The sequence below is a fragment of the Papio anubis genome, chromosome 1 (genome assembly GCF_008728515.1).
Source record: "Papio anubis isolate 15944 chromosome 1, Panubis1.0, whole genome shotgun sequence".
NCBI classification, from domain to species: domain Eukaryota; kingdom Metazoa; phylum Chordata; class Mammalia; order Primates; family Cercopithecidae; genus Papio; species Papio anubis.
Window position 1 is genome coordinate 108,855,338 of NC_044976.1, and position 20,599 is coordinate 108,875,936.

Sequence of the window (20,599 nt, forward strand, 5' to 3'; positions counted from 1 at the left end):
CATCAGAGTGAACAGGCAACCTACAGAATGGGAGAAAATTTTTGCAATCTACTCATCTGACAAAGGGCTAATATCCAGAACCTATAAAGAACTCAATCAAATTTACAAGAAAAAAACAACCCCATCAAAAAGTGGGCAAATAATAAGAAAAGACACTTCCCAAAAGAAGACATTCATACAGTCAACAGACACATGAAAAAATGCTCATCATCATTTGCCATCAGAGAAATGCAAATCAAAACCACAATGAGATACCATCTCACACCAGTTAGAATGGCAATCATTAAAAAATCAGGAAACAACAGGTGCTGGAAAGGATGTGGAGAAATAGGAACATTTTTACACTGTTAGTGGGACTGTAAACTAGTTCGACCATTGTGGAAAACAGTGTGGCGATTCCTCAAGGATCTAGAACTAGAAATACCATTTGACCCAGCCATCCCATTACTGGGGATATACCCAAAGGATTATAAGTCATGCTGCTATAAAGACACATGCACACGTATGTTTATTGCGGCACTATTCACAAGAGCAAAGACTTGGAATCAATCCAAATGTCCATCAGTGACAGACTGGATTAAGAAAATGTGGCACATACACACCATGGAATACTATGCAGCCATAAAAAAGGATGAGTTTGTGTCCTTTGTAGGGACATGGGTGCAGCTGGAAACCATCATTCTCAGCAAACTGTTGCAAGAACAGAAAACCAAATACCGCATGTTCTCACTCATAGGTGGGAATTGAACAATGAGATTACTTGGACACAGGAAGGGGAGCATCACACACCAGGGCCTATTGTGGGGAGGGGGTCAGGGGAGGGATAACATTAGGAGATATACCTAATGTAAATGATGAGTTAATGGGTGCAGCACACCAACATGGCACATGTATATTTATGTAACAAACCTGCACGTTGTGCACATGTACCCTGGAACTTAAAGTATAATTAAAAAAAGGAAAAATAAAATAAAATAGAAAACCTCTAAAAACTCAAAAAAAAAAAAAAAAAAAAAGTGGCTCTGGCTTTAAGCAGTGCCACTGGGAGACCTGAAGGGAGTGGCTCCTTGCTTGTAGTCCCCTGGGTCTAGTCCCTCTAAACAGCTGGCGTGAGGGAGGGACAGTGTATCATTCAGATTTTGCTCTTCAGGGAGGCCTTCTCTGCAGTGATTACTTAAGGAAAGAGGGTTTTATTGTGGTGCTGCCTGGCCAAGGTCTGGTTTTCTTGGTCCCAGGTCCACATCATACCTGATAGAAGGATAATGTGGGAGGAGAGGCAGATATGCTATGAGTGCCAGTGCTGGTTCCCACAGCTGCTGTAACAAGTTACCACAAACTTAGTGACTTTAAACAACAGACGTTTATTTTTTCACAGGTCGAAGGGCCAGAAGTCTGAAATGAAGGCATTAGTAGGGTCACATTCCCTCTGAAATCTCTAGGGGAGAATCTTTCCTTGCCTATTTGAGTTCCTGGTGGTGGCTGGTGTTCCTTGGCATGCAGCAGCACAATTCCCATCGTTGCTTCTGCTCCCCATGGCCTTCTCTTCTTCTCTCTCTTATAGGAACATTTGCCTTTGGACTTAGGACTTGCTTCTGTAATACTGGATGATCTCATGTCAAGATCCTTAAACTAATTACATCTGCCAGGAGCTTTTTCCCAAATATGGTCATATTCACAGGTTGCAGTGCGACAGAGACATATCTTTTTGGACATATCTTTTTTCAACCCACTAGAGTGTCTAAGCACCCTGAGAGTTCTGTCATGTACTTCTCATAATACACCTGAGAGGAGGGTATTATTCCTATGTTTCAGAAGATAAAACTGAGGCTCAGAGAGGTGAGATAACTTGTACCAGTTCATATCATCAATGAGTGGCTGGACTAGGACGGAAACTGAGGGCTTCACCACCCAGACAAGAGGGCAGGGGCCAGCCTGTGGAAAGGCATGGAGGAATGCAAGCTCGGCCCATGGAGGAGCTGTGAGCAGCTTCATCCTGCTGCAGTGGTGAGTGTGTGAGGGTGGGAATGATGGGAGAGGAGGCTGAAGGAGAGCAGGGCAGGTCTTTCAAGACCTTAGACCCAGGCTAAGGAGTTTGGGCTTGACCTGGGGATACAGAGGATCCCTGGAGACTTTGGAGCTCTCAGAGGTGAAGAGCAGACTTCTGGGTTGCATGGAAGATGGATTGCAGAGGAGTAAACCTGGAGGGAAGGGCCTGTCAGGAGGATGGGAAGAACAGCACCAGTGCAGATGGAAAGGGAAGGAAGAATCTGAAGTTAAGGGTAGGTCCAAGTGACAGGATTAAATGACCAATTAATTCAGATAAATTTAGGAATCTAGGAAATTCCCAGGTTCAACTCCTGAGTGTATTGTGGTGCCTCTCACAACGCTGGAAGAATGTGGCAGTGGGCAACCATGGTTTGTAGCTGCCCAAGATCCTTGGACACTTTCCCTGTATTCAGGTCTGAGTCAGTTATCTCCCAGTGTGCTTGCAGAGGTGCAGGTGTGAGCACTGGGCTGTGCAGTCGGACAGCCCACGTGAGCCTTTCACAGGAATGAAGCAACTCGTAGAAAGGGGCTCTGCAGAGGCCTGGACATCAGCAGATGATGGCAAAGGAAGCTAAACGTAGAGCTGGGTCAGGTCTCATCAACAGAGGAGCTGCCTTTGGGAGACACCTTCCTTGTTAGGCAATTCTATGGTTGGTTCTGGACACACTGTTCTTGGACACTCAGCTGCATCCTGTTTCTCAAGACACCTAACAACTCAACGAGCTACTTAACAGTCTTCATTAAATTCCGTTTCTGCTGAAGCCAGCCAGATTAGGCTCTGTTATTTACAACTAAGAACCCTAAACAATATAAGTGGGTTTGGCAGCTAGGGTGAAAAGGAGGTGAAAGGACAGGGGCATGTTGAATGTGAAGTGCAAGTGGGGTATCGATGTGGTGATGTCCAAGGGGCTATTGGCTCTACGGGCCAGGAGTGTGGGGTGGCCTGTGCTGGGAACACAGGAGTGAGATCGTGAATGTGTAGGTGGCTGTGAGCCCTATTCAGGACGGGTGTGCAGGGACAGGAGACCACCGAGTGTGGAACCTCAGTGAACAGCTTCATTTAAGAGATGGCAAGAAGCAGGGGGAGACTTAGAAGGAGACTGAGAGGGGAGGACTTAGACACAATGGTGTCATGAAAAGTAAGAGAGGAATTCAAAGAAAGAGTAGCGCTTGGGCCAAAAAGGCACAAAAGGGCAAGAGAGACGAGGAGTCAAAAAAACGATGCCTTGTGTTTGACATTTAAAAGGCTACGGATAGGCCAGGCAAGGTGGTTCACGCCTGTAGCCTCAGTATTTTGGGAGGCTGAGGCGGGAAGAATGCTTGAGCCTAGGAGTTCAAGTTCAGCCTGGGCAACATGGTGAAGCACCATCTCTATGAAAAATACAACAGGCATGGTGGTGCGCACCTGTAATCCTTAAGGATTCCTTAAGCCTTGGACATAGAAGCTGGAGTGAACCGTGTCACACCACTGCACCCCAGCCTGGGCAACAAGGCAAGACCTTGTCTCAAAAAAAAAAAAAATGAGAAGGAAAAATGTGACTTGGAGAAAGCAGTTCCGCTGGCATGATGGGAGCAGGAGCGAGACTGGAGTGGGCTGAGGAGGGTGTGGGAGAAGAGGAAATGCAGAGCTCTCCTACAACTTACTGTGTCGGGAAGAGGAGGTGCAGGCAGGAGTGAAAGGAGAGGCGGGTGCTGCGCTCGCGGGCTGAGCCAGGAGCCACTGTGGCCAAGAGGTAGCAGTGTGATCTGTGTGGGGATGACTAGGGGAGACGCCAGGGTCAACAGCTTGTTTATCCTTAGGTACTAGATAGTCTCTGACACTGTCGTGATGATATCTTTTCTTGAATTACACCTAGTTGTGGGATAAAAAGTCCTGCAATCATTTGAAATCCAGTTAAAGGGATCACTTGAGTGAGGATGCCATTTAATGAAATTATTATTTTTAATTAAGAAAAAAGGAGATAGGGTCTTGTTCTGTTGCCCAGGATGGTCTTGCTGGGCTCAAGCGATCCTCCTGCTTTGGCTTCTCAAAGTGCTGGGATAACAGGTGTCAGCCACTGCACCCAGCCAAGGATACCAGTTTTAAGGACTACTGAGCACCTAGGCCTTGATTTTTTAAATCCAGAGTTCTGAAGATGAGAGCGTATGGGGCGCAGGTTATCTATGGGTTAGGGAAACTCAGAGACCTGGGAGGGGTCTACCTGGATGCAGACGAGGGGCCAATGTGTCCTGTGATCCCTCCACGCAGATATAGCCTCTGCCATGTCTGAATGTTGGTGTGCCCCCAGAATTCATATGCTGCAACCTCATCTCCCACGAGATAGTATTAAGAGGTAGGGTGTTTGGGGAGGTGATTAAGTCATGATGGGGAGCCCTCAGAAATGGGATTAGTTTCCTTATAAAAGAAGCTGGAGGGAGCTTATTTGCCCCTTCCATCCTGTCCTCTGGGAAGCAGAGAATGAGCCCTCACCACACACGGAATCTGCCAGCACCTTGATCTCAGACTCCCCAGCCTCCAGAGAAGCACATTTCTGCTGTTTATAAATTACCCAGTCTAGGGTATTTTGTTATAACAGCACAAGCAGCCTAAGACACTCCCCAGGTCCCTGTTATTCTCTGGACCCCGAGACTGTACTCTTTCTATTTTGTTTTCTTCTTCTTTTTTTCTCCTCCTCCGCCTCCTCCTCTTCTGATTCTTCTCAGATTTGTCCAGTTTAAAGTCAGGCTTTCAGCTGGCTTGAAATTATGATCCTGCACTGTACTAAGCCGCGTCTTTCCTTTGCTCCGAGTCTCCAGAGTTTAGCCCCCGGAGTTCTTGGCTATTGTGCTGTAGCCCCTTTTAGCCTATGGCTCAGAATAGAGTCTTCAAATGTATAAAATACAATATGTAAGATTATAAAGAATATCAAGTTTATTAAAATAAAGTTAAGATATTTATTAAAAACAAATTAGTGACATGGTAATACATGCACTTCTTTATTGATGGATCAAGTAACAATCTAGCAAGGGGCCTAATAACTATAGTGATTTCAAGGTAGTGATGAGCAGGAATGATATTTGGAGCTATTTGCAGCAATAGTAATACGACATAAAAACATCTGTAATTTCTCCTGGCAACAAAATCACAGTACTGTTAAAACTTTTATAGTTTGTGGCCTACGGTCCAAAGAAAATGTTAAAAATTCAGTTAGAAGTTAGTGAACATTAAGATGCAATTTTTCTGTCTACCAAGTTTATGGATTCTCTGAATTCTGCTCATGAACTCCTCGGGGGCTGTGACTCCAAGTTAACAACCCCCAGCCTGTATGCTTGGGTTTCCTTTATTCTATGATTCCTTTCTTCATCTCTTTTTGAAATGGATCAGAGTTAATTCTTGTTTAATTATTAGCAACAAACCAGTAATAAAGGGAGCATTTTTTTTTTCTTTGAGACAGTCTCACTCTGTCACCCAGGCAGAGGCGCAATCTCGGCTCACTGCAACCTCCGCCTCCCAGGTTCAAGGAATTCTTCTGCCTCAGCCTCCCGAGTAGCTGGGATTACAGGCACATGTCACCATGCCCGGCTAATTTTTGTATTTTTAGTACAGATGGGGTTTCACCATGTTGGCCAGGCTGGTCTCGAACTCCTGACCTCAGGTGATCCACTTGCCTCGGCTTCCCAAAGTGCTGAGATTACAGGCATGAGCCACTGCACCCAGCCAAAGGGAGCATATTTTAACACAGGTACTCAAACATTAACACAAGATCCGCCCATTCAGTCAGGAGCAAGGAGGCCCCTGGATATGGGCGCCCTTTCTAGCTTGCAGAACAATAACCATGATCTTAAGGCAGAGTTGAAAGAGGCCTTTCAACCTCTCCCCCATGCTTGGGTGAGACTTATTCTATGCCTGAAGGTAAACAGTCTCAGGGGACTATGCCAGGTCAGGGAATATTCTACTTCATAGTCTCACTCCATGAGAAGTCACCCTACATCTTGAAGGGCCCCTCAGGGTAGGCCTTGAGATTGGCTGTTGCTACATGCGTGCACACACACGTCTGTATAAATGGTCCATGGTGACACTGACATCAGCTAAAACAGAGAAATAAGGGCCAGGCTTAAGTTATGAGATGTGACCTGCACGTAGCCCTCTTACACAGACACTCAATGGCATGCTGCCCACCTGCCCTCTTTCTCTCCGAAGGTGTGTAGGAGTCTGGGAAAGGCTTGCCTGGCACATCTCCACTAGCTCTCCCCTCCCTCAGGGGAGCCAAGTCCATTTTGAGCACTTTCACCGTTTACCTTCCATGTTTTACCACTCGCTTCTTGATTCACTTCCCCTCCACTTCCCTCCTTTGTTTCCTCCAGTTTCTGTTTGCTTAGTTCAGGATTTTCCTCTTCTGTCCACTCTCCTTTTCCACACCACATCTGTCAGCCAAAAAGTAGTCCTAACTGTGGCTAAAAAGAGTCAAGTACTGTTGAAATCCGCCTAGACGTGGGAACAGGAGAGCTCTAAGGTCTAGAGGGAAATTAGACCCTAGAAGCACGAGTTCCTGGTCCTGACACATGGAAGGAACTGAATGAATGTGTAATTAAGTTATTGAATAAAGAACCAGTACTGCTTATCCCTGGAGCTCCCCAGAGTCTCTTCTGGGATTTCCACCAAGTTGCCGTCTATCCCTTGCCCTCCTCTAATTAAACTGGCTTTTCCTCAAGCACTAGCATTCAAGAGAAATAAAATGTTTTTAATCAATGTTCTTGGTTTTGTTTTGCAACAACATTTCTGGCTACCATTCTTCACTGCAGTTGTGAGATGATGAGTTTTGTGTGTTTGGGGCAGCGGGGAGTGAGGGAGGGAGTGAGAATGGGGAGTGAATGGGACGGGTGTTAGCCTGAGAATCACATGATCTAACATTGTCTCTTGGAAGGCGAGCTTGTGATGTGGGGTAGTGTGTGCAGGGCAAGCAGAGCCCACAGGACCACTTCTGTAAGGTGTTCCAAGCCCCCAGCAAAGCGCTGCCTCCTTCCTAGGTAGCTTTTCTCCCAGAGTGGAAGGTCCTCCAAGGCTGGGGTGGTCTCTTGGTTCTTCTGTCACCAGCCCAGCCCAGTGTCACAGTGTACAGGTGGGCCTTACAGACTCATTATTTTGATTCTCACCTCCCAGGAGAATTTTATATTAAAGCATACAAGTTCATATGTTTATAGTAAAAATTGTCAGTTGGTTGCAAATGCTGCTGTGTGCTGGATATTGTGGTAAGCACTTTACATGCATCATCTCACTTAACTCTCCACTTGCAGTCAGAGGGATCCTTTCAAGGTGTGAATCAGGCCAGGTGCTGCGATGTGTGTCTACAGTCCTAGCTATTCAGGAGGCTGAGGCAGGAGGATCGCTTGAGTCCAGGAGTTCCAGGCTGCAGCGAGCCACAATTGCACTCCAACCTGGGTAACAGAGCAAGACCTTGTCTCTAAAAAAAAAATCTAAGTGTATATCAGATCCTGCCTCTCCCCTGTTCCAAACTCTCCAAGCATTCCATCACACTTGGAGTTAGGTTCCTGCCATGTCCCACCAGGCAGGCTGGATTTGGCCTTTGGCTCCTGCTCCAACTGCATCCCCTCCCATCCTGTCCCCTGGCTCACCTTGCTCTTTGCTTCTCCTGCAACTGGCCAAGAAGCCTTGCCACAGGGCCTTTGCACTGACTTTTTCTCCAGCTCTGTCCAGCTCACTCCTTCACTTTATCAGTAATCTGCACAAGTGCCTTCTCAGAGAGACCCTTATCACATCTAAAATAACACCCCTTGTCAAAGTCTGTCGCCTTCCCTGCCTTTTTTTTTTTTTTTGAGATGGAGTCTTGTTTTGTTGCCCAGGCTGGAGTACAATGGCATGATCTCGGCTTACTGCAACCTCTGCCTCCCAGGTTCAAGTGATTCTCTTGCCTCAGCCTCCTGAGTAGCTGGGATTACAGGCGTGAGCCACCACAGTGGGCTAATTTTTGTATTTTTCCTAGAGACGGGGTTTCACCATGTTGACCAGGCTGGTCTTGAACTCCTGACCTCAAGTGAGTCACCTGCCTCTATCTTCTAACCCAAAGTGCTGGGATTACAAGCTTGAGCCACTGCGCCTGGCCCCCTGCCTTCCTTTATAACAGTGCTTAGCAAAACTGGCTGTTTCATTACAAATCTGTTTGTCTATCACCCGTCTCCTTGACTAGAGTCGAAACTACATGAGGACAGGGTTTTGTTTTGCTCACCGCTGTATTCCCAGTGCTAAGAACAGTGCCTTTAATACAGTAGGCTCTCAATAAATATAGTCAACGAGTAAATAAATAGATGAATACTCACAATATCTTATGATGTAAATGCTATTCTTACCGCCATGTTATAGGTAGGAAAACTGAGGCTTGGAGAGATTAGCAATATTTTCAAGGTCATGAAGCCATCGATCTGAAGTCAAAGTAGCTGCCTCTGGGGGCTTAGCTCCCGGCCCCCGTGCTAGTTAGTCTTCCTCTCTGCACTCATAAATGCCTGTCAACATTTCTATGTGGAAACCCTACACCCATGTGACACTTGACGAGAAAAGTTTTGCGGATGAATCTGTTTGTGAAATACTACAAACTGCGTTTCCCACTTGGTGTTTCAAACACTTGTTAGCTTATGAAAGGCCCTGAAAAGTTCTGCAAAAACCAAGCTGGTTTGTGTTTCCCAAATTTTTGACTGTAGTGGTCTTTTATTTATTTGTGTATTAACATATTGCAACACATACCTTGGGAAATATTGGTTTTTATTATTGTGGAGAGAAGGCAGATCATCTGACAAAGGACTGGGAGTTCTCTCTGGGTCCTCTGAGACAGAGAGAGGGCTGGGGTCAGGGGCTTTCCTCGCAGGAGGAGGGGCCCTCCCCAAAGTCAACTTCCCACCAGACTGACATCTGAGCCCACTGTGTTTGTATACTCACAGATAAGGCCCCTCTCATGCTCACCCCTAAACCTGGAAGGCCAGTGGTGTGGCTCTAGTACCTTTCAGCCACAGCCCACACCAACTCGGCTCTGCAGGGTACTGGGAGAGTGTGTGCCTGTGTGTTTGCTGGCTTTCTGCCCTTAGGTCATTGTACCAAGGGACATGTGCTGGTGTTCATCCTGAGCCCGTGAGAGAGCAAATCCTTATGTGTGTATCACTTAGGAGTATCAGCCTCACAACCCTGGTCTTTTTTTCCTCACTGTCTTATGTCTCCTCACTGTAATTTTAACCTTTTAGAGAAATAAGGATACCACCTCACCCTCTTCTGTCTTCTCAGCTACCTCTGTGCTGAGCCCATGGTAAATGCCTAGATAATTCTTGGTGTGAGTGTGAGGGAACCAATAATCCTGTATGTTGCATAGTTTGGTGCAGGGAAGGATAAATGGTTATGCTGCAAATCCCTTAATTCATTACCGGAGCCTTTCCTCTGCCCCAAGTAGGATAGAAGGATACCCAGAGGCAGAAAAGAACATTGAGTGAAATGTACATAACTGTCTGAATCACTGCGTTCTTGGGAGAGTTAGAGCAACCGTCAGAGCCCCCGAAGTATCCATTTTTATTGGTTTTGATATTGATTTGATGTTGTTAGAGATTCAGGTCTCATCTTCGCTTCTGAGATCATCTGAGTAACATCGGTGTTGGAGAAGGGAAAAGCAGAGATGAGGCATCCACAGGCAGCCCTGGATCCTGAGTATAAACATCTGGGAGGAGGCGGGGGATGCAGGAGAGCCTGGCCTTCCCAGTTTGCCGGGCACAAGGCTGAGCGGGAGGAAGCGAGAGGCATCCAAGCAGGCAGTGTTTTATCTTCACCCCAAGTGACCATGAGAGGTGCCATGCAAGTCTCAATCATGTTCCTCCTAGTAACTGTGTCTGACTGTGCTGTGATCACAGGGGTAAGTCGCCTAACATTCTCTGTGCCCTGGGTTTTGGGAAGATGTCAGGGTCTGCATGGGTTGTGAGCCCAGGAACCATGCAAGAGGCTCTGTTGGCTCCACACACTGTGAACCAAAGGGAATGGGGAGTTATGCATTAGACAGCACTTTAGAGAGGGATTGCATGCGATTTTCAGACTAGTTAGACCTCACTCTACTAAATGGGATCTGCTTTTGAGAAGCTGTGTATGAATCAAATCCTGTTTTAAATGCATTAGTAGAGCATTGAACATTTTGAAGTTCAGTCCTTTGGTAAAATGAAGATTCCTATTATGTAATAAGGAATTCCTTTATAAAGTGGATTGGCAAACCTTAATTTATCTTTTGTGTGAATTTTAATTTTTATTTATGGTCTGGTTCACATATTAATATTAATATTAATTTACATAGCATGTTGACTTAATTAAAGGCAGTAAGCTTAATTAAACGTGGTAAGCTTATAAACTTCTATTGTATAAATTTAACCTCCGCTTAGAAAGGATATCTTTGAAACTCTTTCACTGTGTGCCTGCCCAGTTAGTTCTGAGAGGAATATGGGTGACACTAACATTCTGAGTGTACCCCAAAGCAAGCGTTCAGATAACAAGTAGAAATCCAGTCTCAAAGCAGAGGTTCAGCATGTGGGCACTGTCCAATTGGTTCAAAATATTCAGATCACAGTTTTCTCTCAGAAGTTTGCCTTTACCTCGAACCACCTTCAAATAGGGGCGCATGATGTGTTATGGTAGCAGGACCATTCTTATTGAAGCAGAAAGCAATGCTTTACCTGAGAGCTTTCCATATAAAAGCCACTGGGAAAAAAAGGTCGGGGGGAGCAGGGAAACTAACTTTTAGTTCAGCCTCCACCAGCTTTTTACATGGATAAGGGAAATGTAGAGAAATGCCAAACAATTCCTGGAATTGGGTTAATTTTACTATTCACCGAAAGGACAAATTCTTTCTTTTCTCTTTTAAAGGAAAAAGACTGAGTTCAAAAGAACAAATATTAAAGGCAAGTCAAATGCTTTTGAGATCCAAAGCAAAAATAAAAATATTCGTGAAGGCAGAATTATACCTAATGAAGTGTTTACACTGTGGGCTGCCCTTCTTTGGGGTAGCTTGAAATTCTGAGAGGGCAAGAACAATGGAGAGAAGCCCCGGCTGCTGTGCAGTGAGGGCAGGAGCAGCGTGGTTGGCCTGGATGCTGGGCTTGCCTCACCACCCGTGCCAGCTCCAGCACTGGCCCAGAGTGGCAGCAGGGCAGGCAGATCTGAGAGCGGCGGGCAAACATTTTCACAGTGAAAAGCACAATAGAGAGTGCATTTCCCTAGGCTTACCCAGGAAAGACAGATGAGTGGTTAGAACAGGGCAGTAAGGGGAAGTCAGGAACCCCCAGGCTCCCCACATCCTCCATGTCCTGCTGGTGTCCCACTTCTGACTCTCAGCAGGAGCCCAGGCTCCACCACCTCTACACTCCCCTGCTCCCTGGACTGTAACTGTCCCCACATCCAAGGCTTTATGACTCTTCTTCCGAGAGTGGGACAGCAATGCCGCACCTCTATGGGAGAAGAAGAATCAACTGGGGTTTCCTTTACCCCAACCCCGAGCTTTTGGGGCCTGGCTGGGTGTGAGATGTGCCCTTGCTGGGCTGGAGACAGGCACAGCTGGGTGCCTGCCACCCGTAACTCCTCTGCATGATCAGTGGAGCTGACATCCACTCTTTCCCTCTTGGGTCTGAGCAAGTAGGGGCTTCCAGGTCCTGCCACGTCCCACACAGCAGCCTGAAGGTGCCCATAGGCTTTTATTGGAAAAGAGTGATCCAAAACCCAGCTTTGCATTTTAGCTCAGAAAAGCCACATAGCATCTCTGAGAATGGAAAGTGTGGATGCTTCTTCAGCGGGTCCCCACCTCAGTCTGGAGCAGTTAAGAGTTCTGTCTTCCCCAGCCCTGGCTTTTATTTAACGTGAGCTTAGGTGGCCTTCTTTACAAATGGCACCTTTCCCAAACCAGGCAGGGCCGCTCAGCCCCTGTTCTGCGATCCTCTTTGGGGATCAGGGAAGTCAGCAGAGAAACCCTGGGAGAGGCACCTGTTCACTGGGGTGCTGGCCCCTCGGCTGAGGCTGGGCCTCTGAAGGCCAGGGTGGGGGTGCCTCCATGCAGAGGGGAGGCACTGAACACAGCGCGGTCAGGGCTGGAGACTACTGGTCCAAGGCAGCTCAGCACTGACCACCCAGGAATTTGGGCCATCAGGGTCCCTGCCACCTCTGAGAATTCTAATTAATTCAGTTCCACCAGCATCCATTGAGCGTCTACTAGCCCTAGAAAAGCTATGCTTTCTAACCCCCAGCCTTGTCGGAAAAAGAGGACTGTCTTCCTTCTGAGCGGCCTCAAGGAGCTTGGAAATTTCCTCAGATCCAGATCCAATGCCCTCCTGAGCCCTGAGCCTCCCCATGAGGGGAGCAGGGCAATAAAGCGTGGTCCAGGGCGTTCTGTTAGGCTAAGGCCAGGGGTGACACTCTCAGCCTCTTCCCGTTCCATCCTGATAAGGGCTTTTTGAATCTACCCTTCCCTTCTGCTTTCTCTTGGGTGCACTAACGGGCTGCTCCCTTCTCTCTCCCACCTGCAGGCCTGTGAGCGGGATGTCCAGTGTGGGGCAGGCACCTGCTGTGCCATCAGCCTGTGGCTTCGAGGGCTGCGGATGTGTACCCCGCTGGGGCGGGAAGGCGAGGAGTGCCATCCTGGCAGCCACAAGGTACTGTGCAGACACTGCATGGGTGCACATATGTGGGTGGGCCATGCGAGGAGCAGAGGGTGACGTCCTGGGGCCTTGCTCTAGCTGGGAAGGCTAGAGAGGCTGGCTCCAGAGAGGGAGTCTAGGGAGGCTGTGGCTCCAGAGGACTTCACCTTCCTCTGACAGCTGATCCAGCCCTGATCCAGCCCCTGAATGTCCAAGGGGAAGCCGAAGGCTATGGGGTTGCTGTGTCCCCACCACCAACAGGCACCCACCTTAGTGCCCTGCAGATAACACATTTGTACATTTATTTGTACAAGGCCTGACATGATCCACCTACAAACTTCTAGCACAGGTTGGAGAATCACTGATCTTAATTTGATCCTGACAGCAACCCTGGGCAATGCTGAAGAAACTGACGGACAAGCAAAGTCACGTGACTGGCTCAAGGCACACAGCCAATGAGACAGAGCTGGGACTGGAGCTGCAGTTTTCCAATGCCAGCTCTAGTTATACCTCACTGATGTTGGGCGCTGCCGCCTTGTTTTTGAAGGGGCAGCCTCAGGTGGAAGGGTGCACTGATCTCATAGGCTGGTAGACAGGCTGGGCGTTCCAGCCCTTAATTTGCTGTGTGGACTTGGGCAAATTAGTTCACCTGCTCTTGGGCCACACATATACAATGAGTGGAGCAGACTCACTGCCTCTAATGCCCCTTATGGATCTGATGAATTCAGATTTGGGAAGGATCTCACATGCCCTTTGCTCTGAAGGAAACTCCCTTCAGGAACATAAAAGCAGACCCACAAAATCACCTTCCACACCTGGTAAGGTCTACAGTGAGGCAAGTGAGGTGCCCACTTCAAGGAGTCACTCACTCTTGTGCCCTGAGTACGTAGTTCCTGCCCTGCTCGCACTCCTTGACTGCCAGCTCCCAGTCCAGAGTCCTCTGGAGCCACAGCCTCCCCGTTGCACTCCCTCTCTGGAGCCACTTTACCACACTTTACCAGTTAACCAGTGAAGCTCCCAATTCCCACAGCTTTTTCATTAAAATGCGAATAGTGGTGGTTCAATCTAGTCTGACATTGACCATTAGAAGGCAATTAGGGCGTTTCCACAGGCTCTCAGGTGACTTGCATTCCTCCCTGGGCCTTGCCCCTCTCTCCACATGTACCCCTCTGTCTGAATTAGACATTCCTGAGCACAGGCTCTCAGGCTTACCAGCTGTCTTACACCTGGACTCAGGCATGTTTCCTGCTCTTTGGGGACTTACCTGCACCCCGGCTCGGTGCTCATCTGGGTACAGAGCATCCTCCAGCAGTCTCTCTCCCAATCACAGCCCCCGCCCAACCTCCTGTCCCAGGATGAAGAGGCGCTAGAGAGTGGTGAATGAGGCCGGACAATGTGGCAGTCCTTGTAACCTTGGGGAATGTGAGGGGGTTCAGCTCCAGATCCATATTCCCAATAAAGACAACAGTGGTAATAAAAACTAATGCCGAATGCTTCCTGCATGCCACCCTTCACACTGGGTGCTTTTTGTCATTTTAACCTCTTTATAACCATATGTGGTAGGTGCTGTTATTAACCCATTTTACAAATGATAAAGCTGAGGCACAGAGAGGTCAAATGATTTGCTGATTGTCACACAGCTGGGAAGTGGTAGACCTGGGATTTGAACCCAGGCAGTCTGACAATGGGCCCATGCTCCTAACTCCTCCCTGAGGATACCCCAGTGGTTTAGCACTCCTCTGGCGTGTGAGTCAGGGCAGAGATGGCGGCTGTCCTATTCGCTGCTGCACTTGCAGCACCCACCACGGTGTTGAGCCCATAATGGATGAGCAACAAACATTCAATCAATGGACGTGTGTGTGCATGTGTGTGTGTGTGTGTGTGTGTGTGTGCAGGCACATGTGTGCTGAGTCTCCAGAGCCAGGTCGCCTGGGTGCGAATCCTAGCTCCTCCACAAATTAGCTGTGTGATCTTGGCGTATTGCTTAGCCACACTGTACCTCAGTTTCCTCATCTCTAATTGCTATTCTTGTTGTGCTAGGTGCAATGGAGAAGTGGGCTAGGGTGTGGGGGGAGACATTTGCCAGCGCTGGACTAAGCAGAGACTGCTGCCAGGAGGCCCACCAACGTCTTTTTGGTGAAGGTGTTGCTTTCTTCTCTCCTTAGGTCCCCTTCTTTAGGAAACGCAAGCACCATACCTGTCCTTGCTCAACCAACCTGCTGTGCTCCAGGTTCCCAGACGGCAGGTACCGCTGCTCCATGGACTTGAAGAACATCAATTTTTAGGCGCTTGCCGGGTCTCAGGATACCCACCATCCTTTTCCCGAGCACTGCCTGGATTTTTATTTCTGCCATGCAACCCAGCTCCTGTGACTCTTCCAGTCCCTACGCTGACTACTTTGATCTCTCTTGCCTAGTACACACATATGCACACAGGGAGACATACCTCCCATCATGACGTGGTCCCCAGGCTGGCCTGACGATGTCCCAGCTTGAAGCTGTGGTGTGAGAGATGGCCAGCCTGGTTCCCTTCCCTGCTTAGGCTGCCAGAGAGGTGGTAAATGGCAGAGAGGACATTCCCCCTCCCCTCCCTTCCTGGGCCTGCTCTCCTTCCTGGGCCCTGCCCCTCTCCCCACATGTACCCCTCGGTCTGAATTGGACATTCCTGGGCACAGGCTCTTGGGTGCATTGCTGAGTCCCAGGTCCTGGCCTGACCCTCAGGTCCTTTACGTGATCTGTGAGGACCAATCTGTGGGTCGTTCATCTTCCCTTGATTGGTTAACTCCTTAGTTTTAGACCACAGACTCAAGACTGGCCCTTCCCAGAGGGCAGCGGACAGTCACCCGAAGGCAGGTGTAGGGACCCCAGGGACGTCAATCAGCCCCCTGAAGACTCTGGTCCCAGCCAGCCTGTGGCCTGTGGCCTGTGACCTTCTGCGAGAATTGTCATGCCTCTGAGGCCCCCTCTTACCACACTTTACCAGTTAACCACTGAAGCCCCCAATTCCCACGGCTTTTCCATTAAAATGCAAATGGTGGTGGTTCAATCTAATCTGATATTGACATATTAGAAGGCAATTAGGGCGTTTCCTTAAACAGCTCCTTTCCAAGCATCAGCCGCGAGAGCAGGTTGGTGACTTTGAGGAGGGCAGTCCTCTGTCCAGATTGGGGTGGGAGCAAGGGACGGGGAGCAGGGCAGGGACTGAAAGGGGCACTGATTTCAGACCAGGAAGGCAACTACGCACCAACCTGCTGGCTTCAGAATAAAAGCACAAACTGAACTGAGATGTGTGGCGTGGTGTTCCCGCTGTCGGTTTCAGCCAGGGCCTATGCCTCTGTGGCAACCTGGGGAGGAAGGCAAGGACCAGGTTGTGTCCAGGTTGGGGAGGGATGTGACTGGTATTCCTCCCCTCCCCCACCCTGCCAGGGTCTATTTTTTGAAGGGAGTGGATTTCAGGGTCTTTTTGAAGAAAGGATAAGAGGCAGCCTCATGGGCTCTGGGCAGGGGGTGCCCTGCTTGGAAGGGTTGGGGGCAGGAAGGGGCTGTGAGCTGGCATGAGCTGGAAAGACTCCATTGCTGAGATTGCTTAGCAGGGACCAGCTGCAACTTTCATTTTTAAAATTTGGTCCCATTTGTTTTAGGTCAAATATTTGACCCCACCAGGCCACTGTGTGCCTGGAGTGAAGAAATTCACACTACTAATGGAGCTGGCAAGGATGTGAGCCTCCATTGTAACCCAGAGACTGGTAGCTTCCTCTAAATGTAGCTTCCTGGTCTCGCTGTCTCCTCTGCTCCTCAATTTTTAGTCCAGAAAAATGTAACATACAATAGGAAAGCACATCATGTTCCATTCTCTTTCTCAGAAGCCTCCAGGAAGACTATGGTTTCTGAGGCCTGGAGGGCTCCTGCTCTCCCTGAGGGCTGGCTCTATGTGTGTTCTCCATCCATCAGCCCTCCCTGCTTAGGGGATGCCCAGGGCAGTCTTTACTCCAGGACCCACTTAAGCCAGGCCAGCCCCCCAACAAGGTCCTTTCTTTGTTTTTTGTTTTTGTCTCCTTTTATGGACATTGGCACCTGCTGTGGTGACTTGGGGCCTTCTTGCAGCCCATGAATCTCTTTCTCCTTCGGTTTCAGGCTCAGGCCTTGGATATAAAGTTCCTTCCCATGTCCAGGATTCCATTTTGACCATGACTTGTCCTTTGATAGTCATAGCTTTTCTCGAGGTACCATTGATTGCTGCCTGGTGGACTTTTGTGGGACCCTTTCTAAATTGTGCCCCTCTCTGCAAGCAGAGCCATCCTGGATGAGGCAAGTTCTTGTCTCAGAGCAGCAGGGGGCAGGTGAAGGCGGCTGCAGGCACCAGGACACCCGGCTGCAGGCACCAGGACACCCCGTGGTGCTCACTAACATGCCAATTGCTGCTCATAATCTATTAGGGTGGTACGTTAAAAGTAATAGCAAACCACAATTACTTTTCACCAACCTACTAATTGGACCCATTTTCATATTTTCTTTTCTTATTTTTAAGAGAGAGAGGGGGTCTCTTTCTGTCATTCAGGCTGGAGTACAGGAGCATGATCATAGCTCACTGCAGCCTTAAACTCCTGGGCTCAAATGATCCTCCCACCTCCGCCTCCCAAGTAGCTAGCACCTCAAGCACGTGCCACCGTGACTGGATAATTTTCTTTCTTTCTTTCTTTTTTTGTAGAGATGGTGTCTCACTGTGTTGCCCAGGCTGGTTTCAAACTCCTGGGCTCAAGCAATCCTTTTGCCTTGGCCTCCCAAGGGGATTACAGGCGTGAGTCACTGCACCTGGCCCATTATGCAAATCCTGATGTGCAGTTTGGAATTGTATGTCATACCAAGTGGAAAGGTTAAGAGTCAATGCATTTTTTTTTTTTTTTTTGGACGGGATCTTTCTCTGTCACCCAGGCTACAGTGCAGTGGCACAGTTATAGCTCACCGCAGCCTCGATGTCCTGGGCTCAAGTGATCCTCTGGCCTCAGTCTTCGGAGTGGCTAGGACCATAGCTTTGTGCCAGTAAGCCTGGCTAATTTTTCTTTCTTGAGACAGAGTCTCGCTCTTGCCCATGCTGGAGTGCAGTGGCATGATCTCAGCTCATAGCAACCTCTGTCTCCTGAGTTCCAGTGATTCTTGTGCCTCAGCTTCCCAAGTAGCTGGGATTACAGGCACACACCACCATGCCTAGCTAATTTTTGTATTTTTAGTAGAGATGCGGTTTAGCCATGTTGCCCAGGCTGGTCTTGAACTCCTGGCCTCAAGTGATCTGCCTGCCTCGGATTCTCAAACTGCTGGGATTACAGGTGTGAGCCACTGTACCTGGCCAAGCCTGACTAATTTTTATTTTTATTTTTATTTTGTAGAGATGGGGTCTTGCTTTCTTTCCCAGGCTGGTTTTGAACTCATGGCCTCAAGTGATCTGCCTGCCTTGGCCTGCCAAAGTGCTGGGATTACAGGAGTGAGCCAAGACACCTGTCCATCAATGCTAATTATTGTTATTTTTGTTTTTGTCCCCTTTGCAATTTCTTAGATATATTTTTTATTGTGTTTGTCTTCTGTGTCTTAGTTTCACATTCTTCGGTACTGGCTTGGGAGTTCTCGTCTTCTTTGATCAAATGTAGTATAACGCCTAAGACCATTCTCACTTCTTATTATCTGAACTTTGAGGAATGTAGAATCGGTCCCCATTCCTATTACTGGAGACAAAAGGGCAGAGACAGCAGAGGCTGGGGAGGTTAAGAAGAATACATTTGTGAGTATTCTTTATATTCAGGAATATATTCTTCATAAATATAAAAATAATTTACTTATAAGAATGTACGTATAAGAAAAATGAATTAAATTAAATTAAATTAGAAACAGGTGAAACTGACATAGCTTCAAGATAGGGAGGAACCTTCAAATGCAGCCTTTACCTCCTATTGGCTCCAACACTTTCCTCGCCAACTGGTGGTGTCTGCTACCATCTAGTGGTTAAAGTAGGGACAGCGTGGGGCGCTGAAGCGGAAAAGATGGGAGACTCAGAGGCCACTCCTCAAAGCAGATGGGGACCGTTCTGCAGCAATCCCCAAACGTTAGACACAGTAACAGGTTTAGAGGGACAGCGCTTCCGTTTGTGGAAAGAAGTCTGCCACCCTATGGACACACGAAAAATGCTTAATTGCTACTTGGGCCCTGTGCCTTCCTGGACACTTCTTTCTTCGGAGCTGCTGTCATCTTCCTGCTGGGATTTTAGGAAAGGCTGAGGGCATGCCCTCTGACAGCTTCTTTAGGATTGAGAAAGTGGAGGTAGGCAGGGGTCAGAGTAACACTACAGAGTGTCCCCATCCTTCATTTGTGTATCCTTGGGACACAGCATGAACGGCAAGAGCTGCCTCTCTGAGGCTTTTGCATCATTTGATCCCCTTCCCAAATCTGCATTTGTGTCATTGACCTTGGTTAAGGCTTCCACCCTCTCCCTGGTATCCAGAGGGAGGCCGGGGTGGGCTAGAGCCTGGAGCCCTCCCCACCAACGAGGTAGGGCTAGACACAGACTGAGAGGAGGGTAGCAGCCAGAGCAGAGTTATCCCAGGAGCTCTCCTGAGGGCCTGAAACACTCAAAGGAGATTAAGTGGAAATCTGCTGCTAAACCCAACTCCACCTGAATATTTAACAGTGAACATGGGACAGTGTAGCCTGTAGAATACCAACTGGTGGATGACTGAGCAGGCACAGGTGAGTGCATGCTGACTGCTGTTCCTCTCCTGTCCAGTCATCCCCTTCTGAGGCCCCAGGAGGCAGTGGCCAGAGGTGAGACCCAAGGAGGAGCAGGAAGCTTCCTAAAGCCAGAGGGAAAGGTCAGCTCAGCAGAGGCTCTGAGGTTGGGGACCTGCTTCAGAGTTGAATCTGCAGGACGAATGACAGCCAGATTTTACTTAGAATGTGTGTTTGTCTAGGGTGGCTCTGCTTGGGCAGGGGCTGAGGGGATGTCAAGACCCTCGAGCTATGGAGAGCAATACTTGATATTTGTCTTTCTCCGTTTCTGCTGCTATAATGAAATGCCCGTGACCGAGTAATTTATGAAGAACAGAAATGTATTTCTCATAATTCTGGAGGCTGAGAAGTCCAAGATCAAGGCACCAGCAGATTCAGTGTCTGCTCAAGGCTTTCTTTTTATCCTCATATGGCAGAAGGTAGAAGGGCAAAAGGGGCTGGCTAGTTCCCTGGAGCCCTTTTGTAACGCCACTAATCCTATTCACAAGGGCAGATCCTAGTCTGACATAATCACCCCAAGGCACCTCTTCATATGATTGCATGGGCAGTTACGTTTCAACACAGAAATTCAGGGGGACATTCACACCACAGCAGCATTCTTACCTCTTCATACCCTTGACAGTGACAGTCATTGAGTTCCAGAAATTGCTACTTGAAAATGTGATCCATATACTGCCCAGGCTGGTCTCAAACTCCGGGGCTCAAGCAATCCTCCTGCCTTGGCCTCCCAAAGCACTGGGATTACAGATGTGAGCCACTGTGCCTGGCCCTTTAGTCGGCCTTGACCTGTGAGTCCAGCCTGAGTCAACCTTGAGGATTTGTCTGGGTTGTCAAAACATCAGATTCTACCAGAGGGGGAAGGAAGCACAAGGGGGCCTGGGGGCACATTCTCTGTCTGGATATCTTCGGGGACACCTGTTCTGATTGGGAGCTGGAAAGGAAAACAAAAAGAGCCATTGTTAAACAAACAGGTTTTCTCCATTGAATGACAAGTGAATGAATAAAACACACTATATCCACACAATGGAGTATTATGCAGCCATGAAAAAGAATGAAGTATTGATATACACCGTAACATGGAGGAACCTTGAAAACACCATGCTGGGTGAAAGAAGCCAGTCACAGAAGGCCACATCTTGTAT

General features: G+C 48.3%; 1 protein-coding gene across 1 annotated transcript; it reads left to right on the forward strand.

Annotated features, from left to right (window-relative positions):
- Positions 1 to 8,281: 8,281 nt before the first annotated feature.
- Positions 8,282 to 15,963, forward strand: PROK1 (prokineticin 1). The gene is made up of 3 exons (XM_003892363.4): positions 8,282 to 9,929; positions 12,574 to 12,699; positions 14,850 to 15,963. Exons 1-3 carry the CDS (start codon positions 9,696 to 9,698, stop codon positions 14,967 to 14,969), a joined length of 480 nt encoding a protein of 159 aa, XP_003892412.2. The 5' UTR covers positions 8,282 to 9,695; the 3' UTR covers positions 14,970 to 15,963.
- The last annotated feature ends 4,636 nt before the right edge of the window (positions 15,964 to 20,599 follow it).